Source organism: Panthera onca, chromosome C1 (assembly GCF_046562875.1).
Source record: "Panthera onca isolate mPanOnc1 chromosome C1, mPanOnc1 haplotype 2, whole genome shotgun sequence".
Classification (NCBI taxonomy): domain Eukaryota; kingdom Metazoa; phylum Chordata; class Mammalia; order Carnivora; family Felidae; genus Panthera; species Panthera onca.
In genome coordinates this window covers 149,290,174-149,311,472 of record NC_138346.1, presented here as the reverse complement: position 1 = coordinate 149,311,472, position 21,299 = coordinate 149,290,174, and the positions used below count along the sequence as shown (strand labels likewise).

The 21,299-nt window shown below is 35.4% G+C and overlaps 1 protein-coding gene across 3 annotated transcripts in view; it reads right to left on the bottom strand.

Annotated features, from left to right (window-relative positions):
* Window positions 1–21,299, bottom strand: part of COL24A1 (collagen type XXIV alpha 1 chain) — a 409,345-nt gene that overhangs the window by 70,725 nt on the left and 317,321 nt on the right. For all 3 annotated transcript variants that reach the window (XM_078451730.2, XM_078451731.2, XM_078451732.2), the window contains 3 exons: window positions 14,111–14,164; window positions 1,119–1,172; window positions 955–1,008 (listed from right to left, as the gene is read on the bottom strand). In XM_078451730.2, the coding sequence (XP_078307856.1) occupies window positions 955–1,008; window positions 1,119–1,172; window positions 14,111–14,164 (162 nt within the window). The remainder of the gene's footprint in view (window positions 1–954; window positions 1,009–1,118; window positions 1,173–14,110; window positions 14,165–21,299) is intronic.

The window sequence follows — 21,299 nt, the reverse complement described above, 5'->3', positions numbered from 1 at the left end:
TATCTTCTCTCTGTGGTTTTCTCTTGTTAAGGCTTGCCTTTCATGGGATATTTTTATTTTTTATTTATTAGTTTTTATTTATTAAGGAACCTGACAAAGAGTTATTAGGTAGATGTCAAGACCATTCAAAAATGGCTTTAAGGTGAGTGAACACCTGTGTAAAATCAGATTCAACTCAATTTTATTACTCCTTTAAGTAGGAAGCACAAAGTATGGGTGAAGATTGCTTAACAAATTAGGAGAAATGTGGTTTCAAATTCATTACTTTTTATCCATTCTCACCTAATTTATTATTAAAATTACACTAAAATTTTTTAAGAATTCTATTTAAAATCAATAGCATGTGAAATCAGAATGCCATGAAATGCAGGATAGCAGTAAACTGATGGTACAAATCACAAAGCAAGTTATAAGGCAACAACCTTCAGTAAGTTTGAGGCAACATCTATCAGTGCACAGGGAAAGAGACTACATCCAATAAGCTAATACATTTTTAGTTTGTTTGATAACAGATAACTGACTTATGGGAAAAAAAAGTGTTTTAAACCAATTGTGAGTCTGTGTCACATAGTCAAACTATTTCTCCCCCTACTCTACTACAACAACTAAGTAGGTTTGACTGATAGGATTTCACTTTGCAATGCTGGTCTTAAGGCCTATTGGTACTTCTACTTGAAATCCCAAGGAAAGAGGAGTAGTTTGGGACAACCTTAAGCAATTTTTACCAGAAGGCTGCTGGTAAAGGGAAATGTGGATGGCAGTCAAAACACATGAACTTAATCAATAATCTTGTTTTAGCACAATTATTGACAAATACTCTGATTAGAGGCCTACAGTGATCCTTGCTCTGGAAGGGTGAATGATCATTTAAGTTATGATAAACGGCAGCTCCTATGTCCCTGCTCTCTCAAACCAACAGTAAGTTTCAAATTATCTTAAATAATTTCAACTTACTTCAGATCCTCTCTCTCCTTTTAGTCCTTGTTCACCCTGGTCACCTGGCTCACCCTTTAATAAGAAACCAAACAGAAATCACATAAAAAACAGACACCAAATAAGATATATTAACATTATTTTTTTTCAATGCCAGAATCACAAAGAACGTTCTCAAAACATACTGGGGGCCCTTGTTGTCCAGTAGCACCTCTTGGTCCTGGTATACCCATGTGGCCCTAGGAATAGAAAAGATTATATTATTAGAGTAAATAGAGACATGCAACTCAGAGAATAGGGTAGTATCACTTAAAATGGTAGCAAAATGTTACAAAATTCAATTTAAATATCAAAAATTATGATTCTTTTTCAGAAATATTACAGAACATAATAGCCACTGGATATTATGACAATTGAGAAAGCCTGTAAAATTTTGTTTTGTTTTGTACATAGGTCAACATAGTAGGTTGAATGGTAGTACACCTAAAGATCTCTATGCCCTAAACCCCACAGACTGTGAATATGATCTTTTTTGGAAAAAGGGTCTTTGCAGATATCATTAAGTTAATGATCTTAAAAAGAGATTATCCTGAATGGCCTATGACAAGTACCCTTAGAAGAGAGAGATAGATACAAACAACAAAGAAGAGGGCCATGTGAAGGCATAGGCAGAAACTGGAGCTATGCAGCCACAAGGAGCATTGTCAGCCATCAGAAGCTAGAAGAGGAAAGGAAGAATTCTCTTCTAGAAACTGCAGAGGGAGCAAGGTCTGTTAACACCATCGTTTCAGATTTCTGGTATTTAGAACTGGGAGAGAATAAATTTCTGTTGTTTGAAACCGCCCAGTTTATAATAATTCTGGTCAGGAAACTAAGACAGTAAATAACCAAAGAAATAAAAAGTTTGAGAACAAATTTCCTTTTTCAGCCTATTCCTATTGTAGAAGTGTACTATGGTCTCCATTTTTACAAACTAAGTTCATACACTTGGATAAATTTAGTATTGAAAATTGGGAGTCATTAATGTATATAATGCCAAGACACATCAAGTGACTTTGATATTCAGCAGTCTGTCATAACCCTAGTTCTCCTAGGAAGGAATGCTGACCTACCACATTTCCCTTTTCAAGTGTGTAAATAGAAACTAGCAACAACAAGGGCATGTCAGATTATGCATAAAGAATTCTGCATGCAGTCTCATTCTTCCCCTTCCCTACCATCCTTTTCACTTTAGAATTTCTTTCCTCCTACTCTGTGTATTACAGAAAGAATGCCATAGAAAAAACAGTTAGTAGGCACATCTCCTTTTTCTGGACTAGGAGAAATAAGGATTGCCTATATAGACTAATGATATTTATCTCACAGAAAGATCAGTTTAAGCTCTCTTTGTTTGCATTCTTTGAGGCAACTGTTTGTGGTTTTAAGACTCAACCTCCTGATTAAAAAAAAAAAAAAAAAAAAAGAATTATTTAACAGAGTGAACATTGCCAAGAGACAAAGACTGTTTGGAAGGCTTTCTATAGAACGTGGCCATAACTAAAGAGAATACCATTACCACACATGGCCTTACTAGCAAAACATGAGCAGAGTCAACAATAACAGAATCAGGTCAGTCAAGAGGAAATGTGGTGTAAGTATATATGACTGTTATAAGTCATTGATGAAGCAGAATTCAGGAGAGAAGTGATTGGTGAAAGGATGAAGTTACACAACGTAGTGAGAGTGAACAGATGAGCAAACTATAAAACTCAAGATCATGATGGCCAGTTGTGACTTTGCCACCATTTTTGTCTGTGTTTTATAAAGACCTTTTTAGAATGGTCATAGAATAGCCAATAGCTTCTCCTGGTTTTGTGAAGTCTGGATACAAATCTCACTAAAAACAAACTTGCTTTCTAGAAGTTTCACTGTAATTCCTCTAGTTCTGTCTATTTCAATAAAAATTGAGAAAGGCCATTTTCTGCAATGTTAAAAGTTAAATATGATGTAGTAAATATTATTATAAAGTTATGTAGGCAAGGTTATGGGAAGTGATTGACTTTGATGTGATGATAAGCTGAATCTGGAAGGATGAGTGTTCCAGGCAGTAAAGTAAAAAGAAGATATTCTGACAGAGTAGATAGCATGGGGGAATAAATGAAGATTTATCTGACAGAACATGTTAAGTGGAGAATGGATTTGAGAGGGCTATGACTAGGGATAGGGAGTCTCGTTTGGAAGCTATTACAATAATTCAGACAAAAATGATGAAACCTAAACTAAAGTAGGGCAAAATGGCTAGATTCCAGAGCTATCTAAGGTCAAAAGAAATGGCCAATTAAATTTGAGAGATGAGAGGAGAGAGAAAGGAGAGGAGGGAGAGAACAAGAGAGATAAAGAGACAGAAAGAAACAAAAGGAGAGAAATAGAGAGCAACAGACACACAGAGAGAGCAATAGACAGAGGGGGACAGAGAGATACAGAGATGGACAGAAAGATAGAGAGAAGGACTATTCATTTATTGGCTTGAACACCTTAATGTCTGATGGTAGCTTTCACTGAATTGAAGACATAGAAAGAATATGATCAAGTTTGGGGAGGATTATAAAACTGACCAAACCAAAGTGAAATGGAGTTTGAGCTAGAACATAATTTATTCCATGTATTTATAGGACTTCATCTCACACAAATTTAGTCTGATTTAATCTTGGGTATCTGTATATTTCTGCTCATATTTTTAAAAAGCAGATGTTGACAGTATAATATGCTTATTCCCACTATATTTTCTGTCTTTCTCAAGCCTTACATGAATTTATCTCGACCTTTGGGATGTATAGTTTTCTGGATGACAACTATAATTTACTATATCTGTTTTTATGCTGATTAAATGTTCTTATTATATGTCTTCTACATGTGATGTCCACAGAGGCAAGTACTGTATCTGGGGTATCCAGTATTATACTTATGTCTTCTAGCTCTGTTCCTGGCCCATGGCAGACACTCAAATATATGATGAGTGGACAGAGATTTTATTATGCATGACACATAAGATCTGTCATGTATAATGATTCCTAATAAGTACTAAGTACTTACTAATAAGTATTTATTGATGATGATGAGCAAGACACATGACTTTTGTAATTCTCAGTTTCTTCAAGAGGAAAAAAGAACAAAGGATGGTGAACAAGATTTTTAAAAATTTCTAATTTTTCACAGCAAAATGGAAGCAAATCTACATTATCATTCAATTTTTTTAATCCCAAAAGATAACTGTGAGCTCACTACAATTGTAAGAACATTTGTAAATATAAAAATGTTTTTAAAAAGATTGGTGATAATCATTCAGTCATAGAAAGGCATGGAGTACTAAAACTTTCTACAACATCGATTACAATATAATACATTATATTAAGTGAAATGAAGCCAGACACAAAAAGCTATATATTATACAATTCCATTTATATGAAATATCCAGAAGAGATAACTCAATAGAGTCAGAAAGCAGAGTAATGGTTGCCAAAGCCTGGGAGAAATACAGACTGACTGCTTAATGGGTATGGGGCTTCCTTTCTAGGGTAATGTAAATGTTCTGGAATTATGTAGCGTGTGATGGTTGTACAATATTGGGAATGTACTAATATCTTTGAATTATACACTTTAAAATTGTTAAAATGGTAAATTTTATATTATGTATATTTTAGTACAATTAAAAGAAGGGTTGACGATAATGTTAATCATTAGTTTACCACAGTGAAATGATAGTATATACACTTTAAAATGATAGAAAAACAAACATTTGAAAATTTCACCTGAGGCTACAACAGAATAATCTAACTATAAATAAAGCACAGTTCCCCTGTATGAATCAAACCTGTGCTTGGAAAACCTGGCAGGGGAAAGTGTGGAGATTTCATGGCTTTCAGATGTTTAAGCAATAAAATTATTATGGCTGCCTGGTTCATGATGGCTTGTTTAGAATAAAACCACCAACAAATTACAAAATGACCTCTAAAGACTAAGGACATAGGATAGAATAAGACATAAAGGAAGATGTGGATCAAACTAATTCATGAAATATTGACAACTGAAAACATAATCAGGAATATTTGTGGAATAAGGAAGGAGAAATTGGTTCCACAGTGAGCCCAGGAAGAAGTTCTCTGATGAAGGATTTCTGAATAAGGTGTGACTATTCAGAATAAGACAGGCAGGGTTTCTCTTCTGCTAGCCAGATGAAGAGATTATTTTCTTCTTCCAAAAGAATATTTATCTGTTTGTTTGCCAGTAAATTTGCTAGTTTAGCAACCAAATATTTCATAGTTGGTAGAGGCCAAAAGAAGATATTGCAAGAACTTGATTTTCCTGAGAATGTGTGAAGTTATGCACAGAAAAGGCTAAGGAAGGGGTTTTCCAAAATGGCGCAGCAGCATAGAAGTTCTCAGCTTGTCTCATTGCTGAAGTGCAGCTAGATCAGCACCAAACCATTTTGAACACCTAGGAAATTGATCCGATGATTAACACAATAATCTGCATAACTTGAGCCACAGAACTCAGCAGGTACACGGTGCAAAGAGGTGAACTGGGGGAGAAAAAGTTGTAGAGGGTAAGGAGGTGTTTTTCTGGACAGAGAACAGAGAAAGGAAAAGGGGGAGAGTACAGCACACTAGGATCATGCAGGAAAAGCACTCCCCCCAAAAGTAGCTGGAAAGTGTGGAAACACTGACAAGGGACTGAACAAGAAATCTGTTCTTAAAAACCACTGCTGGGGAGAAAGAGGAGGGTTACAATACCATTAGGAATCTATAAACAGTGGAGCACAGATTTGGAAGTTCTGGAGCTCAATACCTGGCAGTGCTCTGGTTTTGAGTAAATCCCCAGGAGCAGAGAGCGAGGTTCAAGGGATCTGTGGGCCACAAGGGGAGAAGGGGTTCCCCTGCTTTGAGTGCATTTGGTAGAGGCCATATGGCCTCCCCACAGGCAAAGTTCCCAGTGGACTCTGGAGAGCAGCCTCATTTGCTGATATTGGGACAAAGACACCAGAGTGCAGTGAAACCTAGCTCTGGCTGTATGTTGTGATTTGCCATAATCTCTGAACCTCCGCTGCTGCACCACTGCATGAACACATTCTGGTGCAAGCTGGCCATTGCTCAGTGAGACATTCCCCCAGAGGGTCAGAGTGGGTCCAACCTGCAGGGTTCTCTGAAATGAGGGGTTTGGAAACACATCCCCATCTGAGATAAAACTCAGGAGGGAGGTGCTGCCTAACAGGCTGATGACTTGGACATGGACAGGGTATAAGTGGGGAATGGACAGAAGCCTGAGACAAAGGAGGGGTTCTTGATTGTGGATCGGTGAGAGCACAAAATTTCTGTGCTAAAAACTAGGAAGTTAGGTGAAGCCATTTCCACTGCCCCTGCCCATGCACACAGTCATGCACGCCACACCAATCCACCCCAGTAAGCTGAGCAGTGCCACCTAACGAAGAATGGAGCTGTTACAACAAGTCCCACCCAACTGTGACCTCCAAGTGCAGTCCCCTAGAAGACCAGCACAAGTCACTCCATGTGCTTAGTATATGGACTATAGAGTGCTTCATAGTTTGAGTTCTAGGAGAAACTGGATGTAACTTCATTCAGGTTTCATTCTGTTTCCTGGTTTATCTATTCTTTTTTTTTGCTTCTGTGTTTGTTTAAATTGTTTTTCCCCTTCTCCTTTCTTTTCTTTTTCTTGGATAGAGAAAGAGAAAAAATTACTTTTATTTTCTTTTTAAAAAAATATGTTTAAGTCTTTTTACTATGTTTTTATTTTTTTGTAAATCTTTTTATTCTATTCCACTTTCTTCATTTCATTTTATTCTACTTTATTATATACACGTTTTTTATGTTTTTAAACTTTTCTTACTATTTTTTTCATTTTCTTTCCTATTGTTTCTCTATTATATCAAAAATTTTCAACAACCACCAAAACACACCTAGGATCTAGCTTCCTTTATTTATGTATTTTTTTGTTTCTCATTTTCTCATTTTTATTTTTTACTTTATTAATTCTTTTTCTTCCTCCAAAATGACAAAACTAAGGAATTCACCCCAAAAGACAGAACAGGAAGAATTGACAGCCAAGGGTTTAATGAACAGAGATATAAGAAAGATGTCTGAACTAGAATTTAGAACGATGATAATAAGAATACTAGCTGGGGTTGAAAAAAGCATAGAATCCCTTTCTGCGGAGATAAAAGAAGTAAAATCTAGTCAGGACAAAATTAAAAAGTTTATAACCAAGATGGAATCTCAGATGGATGCCACAACATCAAGGATGGATGAAGCAGAGCAGCGAATCAGCGATATAGAAGAGAAAATTATGGAGAATAATAAAGCAAAAAAAAGAAAAAAAAGAAAAAAAGAAAAAGGGAAGCTAATGCAAAAAAGCATGGTACAAGAATTAGAGAACACAGTGACTTACTAAAAAGGAATAACATCCAAATCATAGGAGTCCAAGAAGATGAAGAGAGAGAAAAAGGGGTAGAAGGTTTATGTGAGAATATTATAGCAGAAAACTTTCCTAATCTGGGGAAAGACACAGAAATCAAAATCCAAGAAGCATAGAGAACTCCCATTAGATTCAATAAAAACCGACCATCAATAAGGCATATCATAATCGAAATCACAAAATACACAAACAAGAAAAGAATTATGAAAGCAAGGGAAAAAAAGTCCTTCACCTATAAGGGAAGACAGATCAGGTTCACAGCAGACCTATCCACAGAAACGTGGCAGGCCAGAAAGGAGTGGCAGGATGTATTCAACGTGGTAAGTTGACAAAATATGCAGCCAAGAACTCTTTATCCAGCAAGGCTGTCATTCAAAATAGGAGGGATAAAGGGCTTCTCAGACAAACGAAAACTAAAGGAGTTAACTAAACTAAACCAGCCCTGAAAGAAAATTTAAGGGGGACTCTCTGAGGGGAGAAAAGATGACACAAAACAAAAAAGGCCAAAAGCAACAAAGATTAGAAAGGACCAGAGAACATCACCAGAAACTCCAACTCTACAGGCAACACAATGGCACTAAATTCATATCTTTCACTATTCACTCTAAATGTCAATGGACTAAATGCTCCAATCAAAAGACATAGGGTATCAGAATGGATAAGAAAATAAGATCCATCTATATGTCATTTACAAGAGTTTTAGACCTTCAGATTGAAAGTAAAGAGATGGAGAACTATCTATCATGCTAATGGTCACCAAAAGAAAGCTGTGGTACCCATACTTATATCAGACAAACTAGATTTTAAAATAAAGACTAACAAGAGATGAAGAAAAGCATTATATCATAATGGGTCTATACATCAAGAAGATCTAACAGTTGGAAACACTTATGCTCCCAATGTGAAAACACTCAAATATATAAATCAATTAATCACAAACATAAAGAAACTCATTGATGATAATACCATAATAGTAGAGGACTTCAACACCCCACTTACAACAATGGAAAGATCATCTAAGCAGAAAATCAACAAGGAGACAATGGCTCTGAATGACACACTGGACTGGATAGACTTAACAGATATATTCAGAACATTTCATCCTAAAGCAGCAGAATACATATTCTTCTTGAGTGCATATGGAACATTCTCCAGATCAGATCACATACTGGGACACAACTCAGCCTTCAACAAGAACAAAAAATCAAGATCATACCGTGATCATATATTCAGACTGATCATATATTCAGACCACAATGCTATGAAACTCAAAATCAACCACAAGAAAAAAATTGGAAAGACCACGAATACTTGAAGATTAAAGAACATTCTACTAATGAATGAATGGGTTAACCATGAAATTAAAGAGGAGAATAAAAAGTACATGGAAGTCAATGAAAATGATAACATGACAGCCCAAAACCTCTGGGATGCAGAAAAGGCAGTCATAAGAGGGAACTACATAGAAATCCAGGTGTTCCTAAGGAAGCTAGATCTCAGATAAACAACCTAACCTTACACCTTAAAGAGCTGGAAAAAGAACAGCAAATAAAGCCTGAAAACAGCAGAAGATGGGAAATAATAAAGATTAAAGCAGAAATCAATGATATAGAAATTAAAAAAAAAGTAGAACATATCAATGAAACCAGGAGCTGATTTTTTTTTTAATTTTTTTTAACGTTTTATTTATTTTTGAGACAGGGAGAGACAGAGCATGAACAGGGGAGGAGCAGAGAGAGGGAGACACAGAATCTGAAATAGGGTCCAGGCTCCGAGCTGTCAGCACAGAGCCCGACGCGGGGCTTGAACTCACAGACTGCGAGATCATGACCGAAGTCAGCCACTTAACTGACTGAGCCACCCAGGCACCCCCAGGAGCTGATTTTTTGAATGAATTAACAAAATTGATGAACTCCTAGCCAGTTTGATCAAGAAGAAAAAGGAAAGGACCCAAATAAATAAAATCACGAATGAAAGAAGGGAGATCACAACCAACATTGCAGAAATACAAATAATAATAAGAGAATATTATGAGCAATTATATGCCAATAAATTGGACACTATGGAAGAAATGGACAAATTCCTAGAAACATATAAACTACCAAAACTGAAACATGAAGAAATAGAAAATTTGAACAGACTTATAATCAGGAAAGAAATAGAATCAGTAATCAAAAATCTCCCCCCACCCTCCCAAAAAGGAGTCCAGGGCTAAATGGCTTTCCAGGGGGAAGCCTGGAATTTTACCTGGAAACATTTAAAGAAGAGATAATGCCTATTCTTTTGAAACTGTTGCAAAAACTAGAAATGGAAAGAAAACTTACAAACTCATTCTATGAGTCCAGCATTACCCTGATTCCAAAGCCAGACAAAGACCCCACTAGAAAGGAGAGCTACAGACCAATTTCCCTCATGAACACTGATGCAAAAATTCTCAACAAAGATACTAGCCAACTGGATCAAACAATACATTAAATGAATTATTCACCATGATCAAGTGGGATTTATTCCTGGGATGCAGGGATGGCTCAATATCCACAAATCAATCAATGTGATACATCACATTAATAAAAGAAAGAATAAGAACCACATGATCCTCGGGGCATCTGGGTGGCTCAGTCCGTTGAGCGTCCGACTTCGGCTCAGGTCATGGTCTAGTGGTCTGTGAGTTCGAGCCCCGCGTCAGGATCTGTGCTGACAGCTCAGAGCCTGGAGCTGCTTCGGATTCCGTGTCTCCCTCTCTCTCTGCCCCTCCCCTGCTCATGCTCTGTCTCTCTCTGTCTCAAAAATAAACATTTAAAAAAAAAAGAACCACATGATCCTCTCAATAGATGTAGACAAATCATTTGACAAAATACAACATCCTTTCTTGATAAAAGCCCTCAAGAAAGCAGGGATAGAAGGATCATACCTCAAGATCATAAAAGCCATGTATGAAAGACCCACCATTAATATCATCCTCAATGGGGAAAAATTGAGAGCTTTCCCTCTAAGGTCAGGAACATGACAAGTATGTCCACTCTTACCACTGTTTTTCAACATAGTGTTGGAAGTCCTAGCCTCAGCAATGAGAAAACACAAAGAAATAAAAGGCATCCAAATAGGCAAGGAGGAAATCAAATTGTCACTTTTTGCAGGTGACATGATACCCTATGTGGAAAACCCAAAAGATTCCACCAAAAAACTGCTAGAATTGATCCATGAATTCAGCAAAGTCACAGGATATAAAATCAATGTACAGAAATTGGCTGCATTTCTATACATCAATAATGAAGCAGCAGAAAGAGAAATCAAGGAATTGGTTGTATTTACAATTGCACCAAAAACCATAATATACCTAGGAATAAACCTGACCAAAGAGGTGAAAAATCTATACACTGAAAACTATAGAAAATTTATGAAGGAAATTGAAGAAGACACAAAGAAATGGAAAAACATTCCATGCTCATGGATTGGAAGAATAAGTATTGTTAAAATGTCAATACTTTCCAAGGCAATCTACATATTTAGTGCAATCCCTATCAAAATAACACCAGCATTCTTCACAGAGCTAGAACAAAGAATCTTAAAATTTGTATGGAACTAAAAAAGACCCTCAATAGCCAACGCAATCCTGAAAAAGAAAATCAAAGCTGGAGGCATCATAATTCTGGACTTTAAGCTGTATTACAAAGCTGTAATCATCAAGAAAGGATGATATTGGCACAAAAACAGACACACAGATCAATGCAACAGAATAGATAACCCAGAAATGGACCCACAAACATATGGCCAACTAATATATGAAAAAGCAGGAAAGACTATCCAATGGAAAAACAACAGTCTCTTCAGCAAATGGTATTGGGAAAACTGGACAGTGGCATGCAGAAGAATGCTCCTGGACCACTTTCCTACTTAAAATTAAACTCAAATTAGATGGAAGACCTAAATGTAAGACAGGAAGCCATCAAAATCCTAGAGGAGAAAGATGGCAAAAACCTCTTTGACCTTGGCTGCAGCAACATCTTACTTGACATGTCTCCACAGGGAAGGAAACAAAAGCAAAAATGAACTACTGGGACCTCATCAAGATAAAAAACTTCTGCATTGCAAAGGAAACCATCAACAAAACTAAAAGGCAATCAACAGAATGGGAAAAGATATTTGCAAATGACCTATCAGATAAAGGGTTAGTATCCAAAATCTATAAAGAACTTACCAAACTCAACACCCCAAAACCAAATAATCCAGTGAAGAAATGCGCAGAGGACATGAATAGACACTTTTCCAAAGAAGACATCCAGATGGCCAACAGACACATGAAAAGATGTTCAATATCACTCATCATCAGGGAAATACAAATCAAAACCACATTGAGATACCACCTCACACCAGTCAGAGTGGCTAAAATTAACAACTCAGGAAACAACAGATGCTGGTGAGGATGTGGAGAAAGGGGAACCCTCTTGCACCCTCGGTGGGAATGCAAACTGGTGTCTGGAACAGTGTTGAAGTTCTTTAAAGAATTAAAAATAGAACTACCCTAAGGCCCAGCAACTGCACTACTAGGAATTTATCCAAAGGATACAGGTGTGCTGTTTTGAAGGGGCACATGCATCTCAATGTTTATAGTAGTGCTATCAACAATAGCCAAAGTATGGAAAGAGCCAAATGTCCACTGACTGATGAATGAATAAAGATGATGTGGTATATATATACAATGGAATATTACTCGGCGATGGAAAAGAATGAAATCTTGCCAGTTGCAATGGAACTAGAGTGTATCATGCTAAGTGAAATTATTCAGTCAGAGAAAGACAAATGTCATATGACTTCACCCATATGTGGAATTTAAGATATGAAACAGATGAACATAAGGGCATGGAAGCAAAAATAATATAAAAACAGGGAGGGAGACAAATCATAAGAGATGCTTAAAGATAGAGAACAAACTTAGGGTTGCTGGAGGGGTTTTGAGTGGGGGGATGGGCTAATTGGGCAAGGGGCAATAAGGAGAACACTTGTTGGGATGAACACTGGGTCTTATAAGTACATGATGAATCACTGGATTCTATTCCTGAAATCATTATTATACTATATGTTAACTAACTTGGATATAAATTTTAAAAAATTAAAAAATGAAAAAAATGAAAAAAAACTGAAAATGAACTAAAAAAATAGAGTCATGTTGTTTTTCAAGCGAAAAAAAAAGCTAAGGAAGTTTAAGATGCTTTTCAAATTTTTCTGGAAGCCGTGGGTTGGCTTCTCAACCCAAAAAGAACCTAAATACACTGAATTCCTTGGATTAAGAAACACTTATAGATCCAAATGTTATGTAAATTGGAAACAGAATATACATGACATTCAAAAAATGTTTCTCTAAAAATAGAAGTCCAAGATGGCCACCACAACAATTTCATAAACATTTAGAGTGACCTTCAACATTTACTTCAAAGAGAATTTTAGGAAGTGAAAGTTGATTTTTCAGATTTCAGGCTTGAGGAAATTAATATATTGATGATAGTTACCTACCTACCAGTTTGTCCATTCAATCTGGCTATTTAAGTCTTCATTTCAAATATGGCCACTGATATTTTACATGGGAGAGGGGTATATTGGATCAAACAACCCATCAATTCACTATTAAAAATGAATTATGTTTATATACATATTATATACTATTATGTACAAAACTCAGAACAAAACATTGTAGAAGAGAGAGGTCATATTCAAATTAGGGAGCTAAGATATCTGCACATTAAAAATAATTAGCAAATATATTAGCAACATAAGATGGTAGAATATTTCTATTGAATAACTTCTATAAATAATAAATATTATAGGACTGAGGAATATGGAAAGATTACTGTTAGGGTGAGCTTAGGAAAAGGGAGTCTGTACTAGATTGTGAAGGAAAGATAGGATTTATGTAGATAAAGTTTAGATAATACTGTGAGTATGCACAGAATGTTGTGAGAAAATGAATGACATAGAAACTATAGGGAGAGAGTTATCAGATGACCAATTTGTTTAGCAACTGACACTATAAACAGGAAGGGAAGAGAGATAAGACAGGAATAGAGAACATCCTAAACATAAATATGCTAATAAAAATGACATGGAATAAATTCTATACATAATCTAATACAATTTTGGCTGATGAAGTTGGTCTCATAAAATCCTTCTAAGAGTGGAAGAGGACAAAAACTGACAGAAGGCTTGAGAATATAATGACATTCATCCACCTATTTGACAACTCTATTGAATTCCTAGTATATATCAGGAACATTATGTTCTAGAAATTGGGTATATAAAGATGAAAAAACCAGACAAGAGTCTCATTTTCATGGATCTTACTTTTTGGTAGGGAAAGACAAGACACTAAACAAAAAACCAAATGTATATAAAAAAAGTGGTTAGATAATATAGATGGCATTAAATATCATGAAGTAAATCTAATATGATGCAAAGTGAAGAATAGAAAGAGAAGGCCTTTCCCGAAGTAACATTTCAGCTGAGATCTGATGATGAGAAAAAAGCAGCAATGGGAGGAGGTGAAGATGAGTCCAGAAAAAAAGGAACAGAAAGTACAAAGAACTAGGCTTCTTCTGGGATCAAAACCTTAAGATATTACTCATAACTCAATGATGCTTATTTTCATTTGAAACTGAGCAAAACCACCAGAGAACACTGATTCAATTTAGAAGCAAGGTGTGAAATTTGCTGTAATTACCTTATAGCCCTCTGCTCCAGGCTCTCCTCTCTCTCCTTGTTCCCCCACAGGACCCTACAGAGACCACATGCAAAAACAATCAGTTCCACAGCTGGATCCAAGTATTTGTGAATGCAGATAATACAGTTAGTGTGGCATATTTTTTTCCCCAAAAATGTGAAACCAAATGTATAATTATTTGTTTAGTTCCACTAATATATTTCAAAAGACTGAATATCAATAACATTAAGAACATCATAAGCATTGAATTATTTGAAGAGAATCTCATAATGATCTTGCTAGGAAAAATATTGAAGAAATGAACTCCACTTAAACATTATGAATTTTCAGATGGATGAAGTATGTTATACATGATGTCAAATTAGCTTGCATTTTTACTTAATGTTAAAATGATAGAAAAAGATTTAATCTGGATCATTCAGCCATGTAATCAATTCCATTAATTAGAAGATCAATTTAATAATCTTTTTATTTATTTATTTTTATATTTTGAAGTACAGTTGGCATACAATATTATAATAGTTTCAGACATACAACATAATGGTTTGACATTTATACACATTATGAAATGATCACCAGAATAAGTCTGGTCACCAGCTGTCACTATATGTAGTTATTATAATACTATTGACTATATTCGCTATGCTGTACTTCACATCCCCATGACTTATGTATTTTATAACTGAAAGTCTATAACTCTTAATCCCCTTCACCTATTTCACCCACCTCCTTATACCCTCCCCTCTGGCAATCACCAGTTTGTTCTGTGTACTTACGAATCTGTTTCTGTTTTGTGTTGTTTTGTTTTTTGGACTCCACATGTAAGTAAAATAATACACAATTTGTTCCTCTCTTATTTCACATAGCATAATGCCCTCTAGGTTCATTTTTGTTGTCATGAATGACAAGAATTCACTCTTTTTATGGCTAAGTAATATTACATTTTGTGTGTGTGTATATATATACATCTTCTTTATCCATTTGTGTATCAGTGAACACTTAGGTTGTTTCCATATCATGGCTATTGTAAACAATGCTGCAATGAACATACATACAATGAAGATACAGGTGTATGTATCTTTTCATATTATGTTTTTCAATTTTTTTTTTCAGATAAATACCCAGATGTCAAATAGCTGGATCCTGTGGTATTTCTATTTTTAATTTTTTTGAGTAATCTCCATACTGGTTTACGTAGTGGCTGCACCAATTTATATTCTACCAACAGTGCATGAAGGTTTCTTTTTTTCCACATTCTCACCAACATTTGTTATTTCTTGTTCTTTTTTGATACTAGTCATTCTGACAGCGATGAGGTGAAATCTCACTGCGGTTTTGATATGCATTTCCCTGATTAGTGATGTTGAGCATTTTTTCATATGTCTATTGGCCTTCTATACGTCTTCTTTGGAAAAATGCCATTTCAGGTCCTCTGCCCATTTTAAAAATCAGATTGGTTTATGTGTGTTGAGTTGTAGGAGTTCTTTATATATTTTGGATATTAATCTCTTACTGGATATATCATTTGCAAATATCTTCTCCCCTTTGCCTTTTTGTTTTGTTGATGATTTCCTTTACTGTAAAAAACTTTTTAGTTTGATGTAGTCCCAATTGTTTATTTTTGCTTTTATTGCCTTTGCCGGAGGAGACACATACCACAAAAATACTGCTAAGACTGATGTGCCAGAGTTTATGCCTGTTCTCTTTTGGAAGTTCTATGATTTCAGGTCTTACATTTAGGTTTTTAATCCACTTTGAGTTTATTCTTGCATGTAATGGAAAAAAGTGGCCCAGTTTCATTCTTTTGCATGTAGCTGTCCAGTTTCCCCAACACCAATTATTGAAATGATTATATTTTCCCCATTGTATATTAATTGATCATATAAGTGTGTGTTTATTTCTGGGCTCTCTATTCTGTTCCATTGACCTATGTGTCTCTTTTTGTGCCAGTACCAAACTGTTCTGATAACCACAGCTTTGTGTGCAGTTTGAAATCAGGCAGCATGATACCTGCAGCTTTCTCAAGACTGTTTTGGCTATTCAGGGTCTTTTGTCATTGCATACAAATTTCAGATCATTTGTTCTAGTTCTATGAAAAATACTATGGGAATTTTGATAGGAATTGTACTGAATATGGAGCTTGCTTTGGATAGCATAGACATCTTAACAATATTAATTCTTCCAATCCACAAACAATGTATCTTTCCATTTATTTTTGTCATCTTCAGTTCTTGCATAAATGTCTTATAGTTTTCAGAATATAGGTCTTCTGTCTCCCTGGCTAAATTTATTCCTAGATATTTTATTATTTTTCTTCAATTATAAATAAGATCATTTTCTTAATTTCTCTTTCTGATAATTTGTTTTTATTGTATAGAAATGCAACAGATTTCTGTATATTCATTTTGTATCCTAATTTAGTAGTTGTAATAGTTTTTTGGTGAAGTCTTTATTTTGTATTTACAGTATAATGTGATCTACAAATGTTGACAGTTGTGCTTCTGTCTTACCAATGTGGATGTCTTTCCTTTCTTTTTCTTCTCTTATTGCTATAGCTGACATTTCCAGTACTATGTTGAATAACAGTGGTGAGAGTAGGCATCTTTCTATTATTCCTGATCTTGGAGGAAAAGCTTTCAGCTTTCCACCATTGAGTATGATGCTAGTTGTGGGTTTGCCATATATGGCATTTCTTATGTTAAGGAATTTATTGAGAGTTTTCATCATAAGTGGATGTTGAATTTTGTCAAATGCTTTTTCTGCATCTATTGAGAAGATCATGATTTTTAGCCTTCATTTTGTTAATGTGGTGTATCAAGTTAATTGATTTGCAAATACTGAATCATCCTTGCATCCCTGGAATAAATCTTATTTGATTGTGGAATATGATCCCTTTAATGTATTGCTGAATTTTTTTTTCCTAATATTTTGTTGAAAATTTTTGTATCTATGTTCTTCAGGGATATTGGCCTATACTTTCCTTTTTTGTACTGTCTTTTCTATGCTAGCCTCATAGAATGAATGTGAAAGCATTCCTTCCTCTAATTTTTCTTGAATAGTTTGAGAGTTTTGTTGAGTTGAGTTTTGTACTGTCTTTTCTATGCTAGCCTCATAGAATGAATGTGAAAGCATTCCTTCCTCTAATTTTTCTTGAATAGTTTGAGAGTTTTGTTGAGTTGAGTTTTGTACTGTCTTTTCTATGCTAGCCTCATAGAATGAATGTGAAAGCATTCCTTCCTCTAATTTTTCTTGAATAGTTTGAGAAGGATAGGTATAAACACTTCCTTAAATGTTTGGAAAAATTCACCTGTGAAGCCATCTGGTCTCTGAGTTTGGTTTATTGGGAGTTTTTTGGTTACTGATTCATTTTCATTACCAGTAATCAGTCTGTTCAGATTTCTATTTCTTCCTGATTCAGTTTTGGAAGATTATAAGGGTTTAGGATTTTATCTTTTTTTTTCTAGGTTGGCCAATTTCTTGGCAAACCTGTTTGTAGTAGATTTGGGGATGCTGTGCTTTTATTTCCATTTGTCTTCAAACAAAACTAATGTTTAGTTAGCAGAATGTTGTTTAGCTTCCATGTACTTGTATATTTTCTCCATTTTTTTCTTGGTATTTATTTCTAGTTTCATATCATTGTGATCACAAAAGATGCTTGATATGATTTCAATATTCTTAAATTTATTAAGATGTTTTTTGTGGTCTAACATGTGATTTTTCCTAGATAATGTTCTATGTGCACTTGAGAAGAATGCATATTCTGCTGTTTTTGAATGGACTATTCTGTATATACCCATTAGGTCCCTCTGGTCTAATGTGTTGTTTAAGGTTACTATTTACTTATTGACTTTCTGTCTGGATGATCCATCTATAGACGTAAGTGGAGTATTAAAGTGTCCTACTCCTATTGTATTACTATCAATTTCTCCCTTGATGTTTGTTAATATCTGCTTTTTAAATTTAAGTGTTTCTAAGTTGGGTGCATAGATATTTATAATTGTTATATCCTCTTGTTGAATTGAACCCTTTATCATCATGTAGTGCCCTTCCTTTTGTCTTGTTACAGTGTTAATTTTAAAGTCTATTTTATCTCATATGATACCCCTGGTTTATTTTTTTTTTTCATTTCCACTTGAATGGAGTATTTTTTTCTATCCTTTCACTTTCAGTCTGTGTGTGTCTTTGGGTCTGAAGTGAGTCTCTTGTAGGCAGCATATAGATGGGTCTTTTTTTTTTTAAATTTTTTAAATGTTTCTTTATTTTTGAGAGAGAGAGACAGGGAGACACAGCGTTCGAGTGGGGAGGGGCAGAGAGAGACACACACACACACACACACAGAATCTGAAGCACACTACAGGCTCTGAGCTGTCAGCATAGACCCTGATGTGGGGCTCGAACTCACAGACTTGAAATCATGACCTGAGCTGAAGTCACTTAACTGACTGAGCCACCCAGGTGCCCTGAAATGGGTCTTATTTTTCTTATCCATTCAGTCACCCTATGTCTTTTGATTGGAACATCTAATCCATTTACATTTAAAGTATCAACTGATAGGTATGTACTTAGTGCCATTTTGTTAACTGTTTTCTGGTTTGTATATGTAGTTCTTTTCTGTTCCTCTCTTGCTCTCTTCCTTTGTGATTTGATGATTTTCTTTAGTGTTATGTTTGGATCCCTTTTTCTTTATTTTTTTGTGAATCTATTGTAGGTTTTGGCTTGAGGTTTCCATGAGTTACATATATAACACCTTATGTACATAGCAGTCTATTTTAAGTTGATGGTCACTTAAGTTCAAACACATTCTAAAAGCCCTACATTTTTTATTCCCCTCTCCCCATGTTTTGTGTATTTGGTGCCATAATTTACATGTTTTTATTTTGTATATCCCTTAGGTAATTATTGTAGATATAGTTGTTTTTTCTACTTTTGTCCTTTAACCTTCATACCAGCTTTATAAGTAGTCGATCCACTCTCTTTACTGTATGTTTGCTTTTACCAATGAGCCTTTTTCTTTCATAATTTTTTTTTACCTCTATTTATGGTGTTTTCTTTTCCATTTTAAGAAGTCCCTTTAACCTCTCTTGTAAGTCCAGTTTAGTGGTGATGAATTCCTTTAACTTTCATTTGTCTGGGAAACTCTTTATCTCTTTAATTCTGAATGACAATCTTTCCAGGAAGTGTATTCTGGTAGTAGGTTTTTCCTTTCAGCACTTTGAGTATATCAGGCCTCTCCTTTCTGGCCTACAAAATTTCTGCTGAAAAATCAGCTGATGATCTTATAGGTGTTACCTTGTAAGTAACCAGTTGCTTTACTCTTGCTGTTTTTAAGATTCTCTCCTTACCTTTAATTTTTGACAATTTACTTACTCTCTGTTGGTGTGAACCTCTTTGGGTTCATCTTGTTTGGAGCTCTCTGTGCATTTGCAGCTGGATGTTTGTTTCTTTCCCCAGGTTAGGGAAGTTTTCATTTATTATTTCTTCCTTTTGTCTTGTTACACTCTTTGCTTTAAAGTCTATTTTATAAGACTTCTGTTGATATTTATTGTCCAAGAATTTCCTTAAACTATCCTCTTTTTCTTAACCTTCTTTCTTTTTACTCTTCAGTTTGGATGACTTCCACTACCTTGTTTTCCAGATCGCTGACCTGTCTATATCCTTTAATCTGCCATTGTTCTCCCTAGTCTATATATTTTTTCATTTCAGCTATTGAATTCTTAAGTTATGATTAGTTATTTTTTATATTTTTCTATCTCTTTGTTGAATTTCTCATTGTTCAACTACTCTTCTTCTGAGTTCCATGAGCATCTTTATGACCATTACTTTGAATTCTTTATCAGGCAGATTGCTTATCTCTGTTTCGTTTGGTTCCTTCCTAGGTTTTGTCTTATTTTATTTGGAACGTCCTCCTGTCTCCTTGTTAGGCCTGACTCACTGTGTGTGTTTCTATGTATTAGGTAGATCAGCTATGCCTCATGGTCTTGATGGAGTGGTCTCATATAGAAGGTGTCCGTTGGGCCTTAGAAGCACACTCCTCCTTTGTCACCAGAACCAGGTGCTCCAGGAGTGCCCTGTGTAGTCTCTTTGTGCTTTCTTAGTGCTGGCATGCTTGTGAGTGGGGCTGGCTCCTGGCCCATTGGCTGCAATGAGTGGCCACAACTGCTGTGGGCACACTGGTGGGCAGGACTGGCTCCTGACATGGCTGGCTGAGAGGCCTGGCTGTGGCGGCTGTGGGTGTGCTGGTGGGTGGGATAGCCCCTGGTGTGCCTGGCTATGAGGTCAGGCCAGGACTGTTGTAGGCATACTGATGGGTGGGCCTTGCCCCTTGTTCCTGTCAGGAGCCACTCTGGAAGGGCGCCAGTCCAGGCCAAAACTACTCGTTTGGTGTGTTGGGACAAGAGTTACTTTGGAGAACACCAGTCCTGGGCAAGGCCACCTGCAGGGTGTGGCAGGATGGGAGCTGTTTTGGGAGACACTGTTTAATGATCTTTTTAAAAGCATCTAATAGCTACCTACTTTAACATTCTTGATCAGAAACTCTGTTGTTTATTCTTTTTAATTTTTAAGATATAAATTAACCTAATAAAAATTGCATCTATTTATTTTAATCTGTATGGTAGTAGTTAATAAACCTACACTTTTAACTTTTTTTCAAATATTCCTAATATAAATTCTTTGATATGATAAACTATTCAAATTATCTAGTGTAAAATATACTTGGAAAAGCAATTTTTGCATACGAGGACCTACTGTCTAAAAAGAAAGTCAAATTGAAATCTTTATGAAAACCATAAAATTGATGAGGACAATTGATTGACAAATTTTAACTTATTCCTATGTGAGTAAAGATATTTGACATAACGTAAGGACAATAATCTCTGACTCTGTTTTAATGATTTAGAATATTCTTGGTTTAAGTTTCACACCTGTTTTATGTCTACTACACAAAATAATGATTGTTATGCTAGACTTTTAATATATTTATTATATTTTAGTGACATTCTTTGATTCTGGCATACTTGAATCTGGGGAAAAAACAAGCACTTTTATACACTATTTGCCCATATGTTTCCATTTGCTGTTAAGTTTTTGCATTATTTCCATATTTTTCCCTGTCAGGGCTTTAGAGAGACTAGAACATATTTGATAAAAACCTTATATATATTTTATAGATAAGTATGCCTCTATATGA